General features: G+C 41.4%; 1 protein-coding gene across 1 annotated transcript in view; it reads right to left on the reverse strand.

The window, feature by feature from the left end:
• Positions 1-12,343, reverse strand: part of LOC126269980 (fibrillin-3-like) — a 737,299-nt gene that overhangs the window by 28,745 nt on the left and 696,211 nt on the right. The window contains exon 25 of the mRNA XM_049974034.1: positions 1,488-1,593. Within this exon, the coding sequence (XP_049829991.1) occupies positions 1,488-1,593 (106 nt within the window). The remainder of the gene's footprint in view (positions 1-1,487; positions 1,594-12,343) is intronic.

The following is a 12,343-nucleotide window of genomic DNA, read 5'->3' on the forward strand; positions in this document are numbered from 1 at the left end:
GCAGAGGATTGCAGAATTGCAACTCTCAATCACTTACATACCCACCGATGGCGTCTAGATGTCTAAAGCTGCTCTAAAATATCTTCAGAGTGCTTCACACTTACTGTCAAACAATGTACACTACCGGTCATTAAAATTGCTACACCAAGAAGAAATGCAGATGACAAACGGGTATTCATTGGACAAATATATTATACTAGAACTAACACTGTCACGCAGTTTTGGTGCATAGATCCTGAGAAAACAGTACCAAGGACAACCACCTCTGGCCGTAATAACGGCCTTGATACGCCTTGGAATTGAGTCATCAGAGCTTGGATGGCGTGTAAACGTACAGCTGCCCAAGCAGCCAGGACCTGCAAGACGCGATCGTGCATTATCCTGCTGAAATGTAGGGTTTCGCAGGGATCGAATGAAGGGTAGAGCCACGGGTCGTAACACATTTGAAATGTAACGTCCACTGTTCAAAGTGCCGTCAATGCGAACAAGAGGTGACCGAGACGTGTAACCAGTGGCACCCCATAGCATGACGCAAGGTGATACGCCAGTATGGCGATGAGGAGTACACGCTTCCAATGTGCGTTCAACGCGATGTCGCCAAACACGGATGCGTCCAACATGATGCTGTAAACAGAACCTGGATTCATCCGAAAAAAATGACGTTTCGCGATTTGTGCACCCACGTTCGTCGTTGAGTACACCATCGCAGACGCTCCTCTCTGTGATGAAGCGTGAAGGGGAACCGTAGCCATGGTCTCCGAGATGATAGTCCATGCCTTTGCAAACGTCGTCGAACTGTTCGTGCAGATGGTTGTTGTCTTGCAAACGTGACCATCTGTTGACTCAGGGATCGAGACGTGGCTGCACGATCCGTTACAGCCATGCGGATAAGATGCCTGTCATCTCGAGTGCTAGTCATACGAGGCCTTTGGGATCCAGCACGGCGTTCCGTATTACCCTCCTGAACCCACTGAGTCCATATTTTACTAGCAGTAATTGGATCTCGACCAACGCGAGCAGAAAAGTCGCGATACTATAAACCGCAATCGAATCGCGATAGGCTACAATCCGAAAACGTGATGGTACGCATTTCTCCTCCTTAAACGAGGAATCGCAACAACGTTTCACCAGGGAACGCCGGTCAACTGCTGTTTGTGTATGAGAAATCGGTTGGAAACTTTCCTCATGTCAGCAAGTTGTAGGTGTCGCCACCGGCACCAACCTTATGTAAATTCTCTGAAAAGCTAATTATTTGCATATCACAGCGTCTTCTTCCTGTCGGTTAAATTTCACGTCTGTAGCACGTCATCTTCGTGGTGTAACGATTTTAATGACCAGTAGTGTATTTAGTCGTTCATCACCCGTCGCCTTAGCTTAAAGACGAACAAACTACTGCTACTCATTAAAAACTTTTGTAGAACAAACCTTTTCCAGGCACACGCCAAACAAAAGCCCTGTTACAGCTTCCTGGCGGGCAGCGCACGTACCTGTGTCGTCAGAGCGGGTAGCGACGGCGGGTACCCTCGTGTGCACGGTGAACGTGCTGGCCACGACACGTGTGCGGCGCAGGAAGCAGCCGGCAGGCACCTGCCACTGTCAACAACACGAGTCACACCATCAGACAACAGGCAGCTACAATATGCAATCACTAGAACTAAATTACGAACTATTTCACTCCAGTCTCATTTCCTTTTCAGTATGAAACAATGTAACGATTTCGCGCAGGATACGGTGGCCGATGCACCGTGAACAATTCTCATCCAAAGCGTTGAGCGAGTTCATTCGTTTGGTCGGAAAGGGAGGCCGACAGTGTTTTGCCACCTTTCGGCCTGTCGGCGAGGATAAAATCACGGCGCACGCTCGTGAAATCTTTCTCAAACTACTTTACAGAAACTATTCGGCAAAAAAATCATTTTTGCTGAACTTACAGTTTTATTTGTCAGTTTCATGATGATATGCCCATCATTTCGTTAATGGGCAGAGTTATTGTCATATTCAGATGGAAGTAAGGCACTGCGTAAAATTCAAAGAGGTTTACAATGAAGAATAAGTGTTCTCTATCATTTAGCGTCTGGTGCATATTACAGAACACAGCATGTTGTTATCAATGGAGAGACGTCTACAGATGTTAAAGTAACTTCTGGCGTGCCACAGGGGAGTGTTATGGGACCATTGCTTTTCACAATATATATATATATATATATATATATATATATATATATATATATATAAATGAGCTAGTAGATAGTGTCGGAAGTTCCATGCGGCTTTTCGCGGATGATGCTGTAGTATACAGAGAAGTTGCAGCATTAGAAAATTGTAGCGAAATGCCAGAAGATCTGCAGCGGATAGGCACTTGGTGTAGGGAGTGGCAACTGACCCTTAACATAGACAAATGTAATGTATTGCGAATACATAGAAAGAAGGTTCCTTTATTGTATGATTATATGATAGCGGAACAAACACTGGTAGCAGTTACTTATGTTAAATATCTGGGAGTATGAGTGCGGAACGATTTGAAATGGAATGATGATATAAAATTAATTGTTGGTAAGGCGAGTACCAGGTTGAGATTCATTGGGAGAGTCCTTAGAAAATGTAGTCCATCAACAAAGGAGGTGGCTAACAAAACACTCGTTCGACCTATACTTGAGTATTGCTCATCAGTGTGGGAACCGTACCAGATCGGGTTGACGGAGGAAATAGAGAATATCCAAAGAAGAACGGCGCGTTTCGTCACAGGGTTATTTGGTAACCGTGATAGCGTTACGGAGATGTTTAGCAAACTCAAGTGGCAGACTCTGCAAGAGAGGCGCTCTGCATCGCGGTGTAGCTTGCTCGCCAGGTTTTGAGAGGGTGCGTTTCTGGATGAGGTATCGAATATACTGCTTCCCCCTACTTATACCTCCCGTGGAGATCACGAATGTAAAATTAGAGAGATTCGAGCCCGCACGGAGGCTTTCAGACAGTCGTTCTTCCCGCGAACCACACGCGACTGGAACAGAAAAGGGAGGTAATGACAGTGGCACATAAAGTGCCCTCCGCCACACACCGTTGGGTGGCTTGCGGAGTATGAATGTAGATGTAGACATAATATGTTGCTGCGGATGAAACTTAGCTAACACACCGAATTTTATCTTAGACGTGCGTGGAGGTCTCTATCTGTCACCAGAGTGGAGAAAATTGATCTGATATAACGGACTCATGTGACATCCCGCTGGGCCAGCAATAAAATTAGAGAGGAATATCCACAACATTTCTCCTATCTGATAAACGGTTTGATATATCGTAATGAGATTTTGGAAAATGATAGCACCTAAAGGGGAGAGTATTATGCCATGTGGTTATTACGAAGTACAACATTATGTACTGTGTTATTCCACTAACTACAGATTTTTCCGACTAAAGAATGTAATTTTTGGGCCATCGATAGCTGGTGAAACGATAAATGCCATGAGTTTTCGAACAACATATGTGATGAAATTTCACATTCATTCTGTGTCGAGGATGTGTTTTTTCATAAGCTACTGACATTACTTTTCCTCAGTTTCACAGTTAATAAACTAAATCAGCCGCTGTTTCTAATTATTTACAAAACTGCTTCTACAACACATGTTGGTGAGGTAGCACTGTGTAATCTCCGCTGTGTTTTGCCGAAGATGCGATCAAGAGAAATCTGTAGATTTTACTCAAAATTTGCCACTCATGATGCTTCTCTAAAAATTACAAATGGTTTATATCCAGATTAGTTAGATACTAACTAAAGCACAGTTGGCAGGTCATTTTGAATGGTCACCATACAAGTGCGGGCGTGGAACGCTTCCATTTAAAAGCCACAGAGAATATGAGTATAGTCTTCAGTTTAGGACGGCGCTTCCCCTGCAGTGCTCGGCATTTCCCCTACAGCGTCTGCCAGAATCCCCACCACTACTGCTCTCCTCACATGTGCCCTGCCGACTGCACATCTACTGGCCACGGTATTCTGCGCTGACTCTAATGTCGGCTCGCCTTCCTAGTAATGGCAGACGTCATATCATCTGTGGGCGCGTGAGACGTATGTTCTCCCGACGTATTTGCAACATATTTACATTGATATTGCACATAGCTGAAAGTTACTTATGGGAATAGTTCTACCCAAAAACAAACATGGTTTTGCTACATAATTTACCTCAACTTTTGTTGGTCATAGTCTATGTACAGCACGGAATTTAACAGTCAGTTACAAGGTCTCTCTAAAGTGTCTTGAGCATTATTTGACCTAAAACAGAATTTTTTATTTACTTTGAAAACATGTACTGTAGAGCTTGCGGTGGAGTCCCGAAATTGTAACAGGAGGTTCGTCATGACTTGGTTGCAAGGAAATCAAATGGTTAGTACTAGAGACCAGATTTTTTGCATCACAAAACCTTAAAATATGCATGCAAATATGCATGAATGAAAAGTGAGAAATATGTGAGATCCAATAATGAAAGAACATGGTAGTTATTGAATGCATTATATCTTTAAGTCGAAACTGTGCATATCAGTTACGAGGAAGAGCGCTGGCCACGGGAAAAATAGGTACATTGAGAACGCTGACATCGTTTTCTGGGTACTCTCTGGTAGATGTTAGGAAGGGGGCCTTTCAGGGATTATTTTCTAAAAATTTGCAAAATGGCGATGCGTACCAAATTTAAGGATTGTTTCTTATTTTCCACTGTTGTCGGTAACAAGCACATGCGGTGCGAGTGAGTCGCAGAGAATCAGTAGCTATGTGAAAGACCAACTCTGAGATATATCGCACGCTCAAAACCTCCAAAATATTTTATTTGAAAAACATCATACAATCATGAATTTTTTTGATCAGCGTTAACTTTTAGTTATTACTATTGGAACAAAGCTTAATTTACAATTCACTTTATATTTTACTGATATTGTAAACGTAAACGACGAAGTTTCGTTTCATATGTTCGGTAGTAAGATTGTGTCTTTGATCACTCAAAACATTTTTATAAGCAGAAAGGGACCGTTCTACACCAACTGAGGTAACTGTGCAGTATTTGAATTTGGGAGCTATGTCGGCACTTACTGATTCTGGTAAAAATTCTCCTCTCCCATTAATAGAAGTATCAATTTGGCACAAGGGTTCAAAGCCTGGGTTATTGTTTAATATGTTTTTAAACTTTTCCTTAAGTTTTCTTAAGAATACCTCCTGCAATGAGGAGTTCACTAGAATAATTTTATTCGCTAACGGAATAGATTCACTGAACGCAAAACCTTCAGTTTCAAGTTTTTTAATACTTGCAGGTATTTGGGAATAATGAGAACTAATCACAGCAATGTCGTTTTTAATACCGGAATAATTAAAAGCTTCCTTGTACTGGCAGACTGCCAAACTCTCTGCACTATCGAAGTTGTTTATTAACCCTCTAATAGTCTCGTAATGTTAACTGTAAAACAACTCAGTTTCGACCCACGTACCCCAACGAATTATCACTGGTTCGGGAGGTAAAGGCACATTTGATAGTTTCTCTCTGTAAGTCTTGATGCGGGCAGGAGCCTTTAGAAACACTTCCTTTGTGAATGAAATCAGTTTATTTGCAATCTCAAACGTGGAAGGTACTTCTTCAGCACGGTGATGTACTCCATGAGCAAAGCACGTCACTTGAATCAAATGGGGATAAAATATTCGGATGGCTTTTACTGCTTTGATCATATAGGAAGCAGCATCTGAAATAAACACAAACACCCTTTCATCTGCACAAGATTCTGGAAATATTTTTCTACTTCCCTCAGTCACAACTTTGGCGATCATGGAATGATACACTTTTACAATTTCTTTGCAGGCCGCTAAATAGGAAGAAGAAGGCTCTTCTTTTAAAGCACTAGGAATTACATTTCCAATGTAAAGGCCACAAGTGTCTGTAGTTTCGTAAACTGAAATCCAGATAATGCTGTCCTAGAGTTCATTGCGTATTTCTTCCAGAACATTTACGTAATTTGTCGGTATGTAATTTTTACGCAATCTTGATATATCTGATGCTTGCGATGAATTCTTCACAAAGATCCATGTTAAACGACCTTTTTGGTTACCTTTGGACAAATCCCTGCTACTGCAACTTGCTGTTGTCACAAGTTGTTTTTGTGGTCATTTCTTCTGCATTCCTGATATATTAAAACTTGTCTGGACATGCTGCTCCATTTGAAACTTGCTTTTGAACGAAACGTTTTTCGCCCAAATTCGTCAATATAAAACACTTTCGCTGTATGTAAATGTTCCAGGATGGTCAGGTATCCACGAAACGACGTTTCTTTTTTCGTGCGGAGGGGACTAACCGTGGACGCGGACGCAGGAGCATTAACTCTGTCTGCCTGTTCCTGTTCCTCTTCTGTAATGATTTCGCTAGGCAGTGGCATCTCGGGTAGCGATTGCACGCCGTTCTAGGTCGCAGTCAATCTGTGATACATCAAAACTAGATCGAGCTAGAGACCAACCGTCTAAATTTTTAAAATATTGGATATGTAGAGCGAAAATATGCATCGCCACTAGTTTTTAGTTAAAATATGCCATAACCGGTGAAAAGGAGACAAATATGCAAATGCATATCTAACATGCAAATGCATATAATCCGGTCTCATGGAAACAAATTCAGGCTCGCAGTGGCGACATAACGTCACGTAGGATGCAGGTCACCACGTTGAAAATAAATGGTAGTACTGCATAAAGGCTAGACTGATCGCTAACCAAAAGTCGTTGCTCAGAAATAGAGATACTTGATTGCTGGTAATATGGTGCGTTTCAGAATACCCCACTTCCAGGTATCTCTGAAAAAATATTGAAGATACATGGAAATTGCAAAGCAGTCCCAGAATAGTGAAATACGGGATCCACTTTCCAGCTGTCCACACAAGGTACTTCAAGCAGAAACATACCTAGAAGCAACATGCAGCCCGGTAACTTAGGACGAAACTTAGACGTGGACATTCACGCAAGATAGCACCATACTTCGTCGTAATTGACAACATAGTCCAAAAACCCCCCCCATGAACCATGGACCTTGCCGTTGGTGGGGAGGCTTGCGTGCCTCAGCGATACAGATGGCCGTACCGTAGGTGCAACCACAACGGAGGGGTATCTGTTGAGAGGCCAGACAAACGTGTGGTTCCTGAAGAGGGGCAGCAGCCTTTTCAGTAGTTGCAGGGGCAACAGTCTGGATGATTGACTGATCTGGCCTTGCAACATTAACCAAAACAGCCTTGCTGTGCTGGTACTGCGAACGGCTGAAAGCAAGGGGAAACTACAGCCGTAATTTTTCCCGAGGACATGCAGCTTTACTGTATGATTAAATGATGATGGCATCGATGATGGCATCCTCTTGGGTAAAATATTCCGGAGGTAAAATAGTCCCCCATTCGGATCTCCGGGCGGGGACTACTCAGGAGGATGTCGTTATCAGGAGAAAGAAAACTGGCGTTCTACGGATCGGAGCGTGGAATGTCAGATCCCTTAATCGGGCAGGTAGGTTAGAAAATTTAAAAAGGGAAATGGATAGGTTAAAGTTAGATATAGTGGGAATTAGTGAAGTTCGGTGGCAGGAGGAACAAGACTTCTGGTCAGGTGACTACAGGGTTATAAACACAAAATCAAATAGGGGTAATGCAGGAGTAGGTTTAATCATGAATAGGAAAATAGGAATGCGGGTAAGCTACTACAAACAGCATAGTGAACGCATTATTGTGGCCAAGATAGATACGAAGCCCACACCTACTACAGTAGTACAAGTTTATATGCCAACTAGCTCTGCAGATGATGAAGAAATTGAAGAAATGTACGATGAAATAAAAGAAATTATTCAGATAGTGAAGGGAGACGAAAATTTAATAGTAAAGGGTGACTGGAATTCGAGTGTAGGAAAAGGGAGAGAAGGAAACATAGTAGGTGAATATGGATTGGGGCTAAGAAATGAAAGAGGAAGCCGCCTAGTAGAATTTTGCACAGAGCACAACTTAATCATAGCTAACACTTGGTTTAAGAATCATGAAAGAAGGTTGTATACGTGGAAGAACCCTGGAGATACTAAAAGGTATCAGATAGATTATATAATGGTAAGACAGAGATTTAGGAACCAGGTTTTAGTTGTAAGACATTTCCAGGGGCAGATGTGGACTCTGACCACAATCTATTGGTTATGACCTGTAGATTAAAACTGAAGAAACTGCAAAAATGTGGGAAATTAAGGAGATGGGACCTGGATAAACTGAAAGAACCAGAGGTCGTACAGAGTTTCAGGGAGAGCATAAGGGAACAATTGACAGGAATAGGGGAAAAAAATACAGTAGAAGAAGAATGGGTAGCTCTGAGGGATGTAGTAGTGAAGGCAGCAGAGGATAAAGTAGGTACAAAGACGAGGGCTGCTAGAAATCCTTGGGTAACAGAAGAAATATTGAATTTAATTGATGAAAGGAGAAAATATAAAAATGCAGTAAATGAAGCAGGCAAAAAGGAATACAAACGTCTCAAAAATGAGATCGACAGGAAGTGCAAAATGGCTAAACAGGGATGGCTAGAGGACAAATGTAAGGATGTAGAAGCTTATCTCACTAGGGGTAAGATAGATACTGCCTACAGGAAAATTAAAGAGACCTTTGGAGAGAAGAGAACCACGTGTATGAATATCAAGAGCTCAGATGGCAGCCCAGTTCTAAGCAAAGAAGGGAAGGCAGAAAGGTGGAAGGAGTATATAGAAGGTTTATACAAGGGCGATGTACTTGAGGACAATATTATGGAAATGGAAGAGGATGTAGATGAAGACGAAATGGGAGATACGATACTGCGTGAAGAGTTTGACAGAGCACTGAAAGACCTGAGTCGAAACAAGGCCCCCGGAGTAGACAACATTCCACTAGAACTACTGACGGCTTTGGGACAACCGGTCCTGACAAAACTCTACCAGCTGGTGAGCAAGATGTATGAGACATGCGAAATACCCTCAGACTTCAAGAAGAATATAATAATTCCAATCCCAAAGAAAGCAGGTGCTGACAGATGTGAAAATTACCGAACTATCAGTTTAATAAGCCACGGCTGCAAAATACTAACGCGAATTCTTTACAGACGAATGGAAAAACTGGTAGATGCAGACCTCGGGGAGGATCAGTTTGGATTCCGTCAAAATGTTGGAACACGTGAGGCAATACTGACCTTACGACTTATCTTAGAAGAAAGATTAAGAAAAGGCAAACCTACGTTTCTAGCATTTGTAGACTTAGAGAAAGCTTTTGACAATGTTGACTGGAATACTCTTTTTCAAATTCTAAAGGTGGCAGGGGTAAAATACAGGGAGCGAAAGGCTATTTATAATTTGTACAGAAACCAGATGGCAGTCATAAGAGTCGAGGGGCATGAAAGGGAAGCAGTGGTTGGGAAAGGAGTGAGACAGGGTTGTAGCCTCTCCCCGATGTTATTCAATCTGTAAATTGAGCAAGCAGTAAAGGAAACAAAAGAAAAATTTGGAGTAGGTATTAAAATTCATGGAGACGAAGTAAAAACTTTGAGGTTCGCCGATGACATTGTAATTCTGTCAGAGACGGCAAAGGACTTGGAAGAGCATTTGAACGGAATGGACAGTGTCTTGAAAGGAGGATATAAGATGAACATTAACAAAAGCAAAACGAGGATAATGGAATGTAGTCAAATTAAATCGGGTGATGCTGAGGGAATTAGATTAGGAAATGAGACACTTAAAGTAGTAAAGGAGTTTTGCTATTTAGGAAGTAAAATAACTGATGATGGTCAAAGTAGAGAGGATATCAAAGGTAGACTGGCAATGGCAAGGAAAGCGTTTCTCAAGAAGAGAAATTTGTTAACATCGAATATAGATTTATGTATCAGGAAGTCGTTTCTGAAAGTATTTGTTTGGAGTGTAGCCATGTATGGAAGTGAAACATGGACAATAACTAGTTTGGACAAGAAGAAAATAGAAGCTTTCGAAATGTGGTGCTACAGAAGAATACTGAAGATAAGGTGGATAGAGCACGTAGCTAATGAGGAGGTATTGAATAGGATTGGGGAGAAGAGAAGTTTGTGGCACAACTTGACTAGAAGAAGGGATCGGTTGGTAGGACATGTTTTGAGGCATCAAGGGATCACAAATTTAGCATTGGAGGGCAGCGTGGAGGGTAAAAGTCGTAGAGGGAGACCGAGAGATGAGTACACTAAGCAGATTCAGAAGGATGTAGGTTGCAGTAGGTACTGGGAGATGAAGCAGCTTGCACAGGATAGAGTAGCATGGAGAGCTGCATCAAACCAGTCTCAGGACTGAAGACAACAACAACAACAGTCCAAAAACTTAATCCGTAACAATAAAATAGCCAAATTTACATTATAAAGTTATAAAAGTAAGGAAGATTGCTAAATATTTTCAGTTTAAACCAAGTGCAGTCAAGAATAAAGCAGCGTGGCTGCCGTCAGGTGGCAGAGTTAAGGCAAATGTGATGTCAGTTGTACAACTGTGAGTTGCTACTGTATTTCACTCTGATTCTGTTTTTTAATTTACGTATACAGTAAAACTTTCTCAAAACGGAATGGCGTTGGACTAAAATAATTTTCCAAATTGGACAAATTTCCGGATTATACAAAACACACTAGGCTACATAAAATTTGTGAAATATCATACACAAAAATATAATTTTGTAATTATGGAAGTAATTACGCACTTTTACTGCTGCATAGTTAACGTTCACTTACTGTGTAGTACAGTAGAACACCAGGCTATTACTACAATTGTTACATAATACGGCGTCTCTATTTTCACTGTAACTTTAAATTCGTATATTGTTGTACAAACCGGGTGATCAAAAGGTAAGTATAAATTTGAAAACTGAATAAATAACGGAATAATGTAGATAGAGAGGTACAAATGTACACACATGCTTGGAATAACATGGAGTTTTATTAGAAACAAAAAAATACAAATGTTCATAAAATGTCCGACAGATGGCGCTTCATCTTATCAGAATAGCAATAATTAGCACAACAAAGTAAGACAAAGCAAAGATGGTGTTCTTTACAGGAAATGCTCAATATGTCCACCATCATTCCTCAACAATAGCTGTAGTCGAGGAATAATGTTATGCACAGCACTGTAAAGCATGTCCGGAGTTATGGTGAAGCATTGGAGTCGGATGTTGTCTTTCAGCATCTTTAGAGATGTCGGACGATCACGATACACTTGTGACTTCAGGTAACCCCAAAACCAATAATCGCACGGACTGAGGTCTGGGGACCTCGGAGGCCAAGCATGACGAAAGTGGCTGCTGGGCACACAATCATCACCAAACGACAAGCGCTAGAGATCTTTCACGCGGATAGGAATACTTTTTTTTGTTCTAGTAAAGCCCCATGTCATTCCAAGCATGTGTCTCAATTTTTACCTCTCTATCTTCATTATTCCGTGCTATATTAAGTTTTCAAATTTATACGGACTTTTTGATCACCCGGTATATTATTCCTGTATTCTTTTGCGTTACATTTTACTTGTTTCGCCACATATCAGAGAGGGAAACCTGTCTAAATTTGGGAGAATTTGTGTGTTTTGCAAATAGAATAAAATTGTTTATGCATGCAGGAGCTTCTTCGATAGCTTATTAATTTTTTCTAGGGACATCATTTTCTTCTTGTGTTTCCTCCTCACCGTCCCCTCTGTTTCACATTTATGTTAGACCTGTTGCCAAAGTAAATGTGGATGAACTGGTAAAAAGTCATCACTTATAATGAAGTCACAATGACTATAGGAAATGTTTTTACATTTTAGTTATATCAGCAACTGCTGCTGCCTTTTTCTTGAGTTTCATCGAGCACGGAACAGTCTTGTTCATCACCTTCAAAACTCGATTTGATGAAGCTATTGGTGACAGTTTCGGGACTTATTTCCCTTACTGGTAAGCCAATCCAATTTACCGCAACCACGACAGGCCATCAACTATGCAGGAGGAGATGCACTTCTGGCTCCTTCAACGCAAAGAACTCGAGCCTGCATCAGTAATCGGCTATAATGCGACTAGAATGAGAAAAACCGCTTATCCATGGGTTTTGTGAAGCTGTTTGAACCTGGCGGGAACCAAGCTAATTTCGCATTTGATAACTTGTCTTTCCGGTGGCAGGTTGCATTATTTAGGAAAAGTTACCTTCTCTTATTTTGACATTGAAAGAGACTAGCCACTCTTCCAAAAGATCACTCATCATCCAGGCCCTTTTATTGCCTCACCATGTAATTGGAATCTTAGTGAAACAACGGGTTTTTCTCGCCCTTGCAATCGCCAATGGCTTCTCTGTTTCACCTAGCATGTTTCAATATAGCAGAAC

This window comes from Schistocerca gregaria, chromosome 1 (genome assembly GCF_023897955.1).
Source record: "Schistocerca gregaria isolate iqSchGreg1 chromosome 1, iqSchGreg1.2, whole genome shotgun sequence".
NCBI classification, from domain to species: Eukaryota; Metazoa; Arthropoda; class Insecta; order Orthoptera; family Acrididae; genus Schistocerca; species Schistocerca gregaria.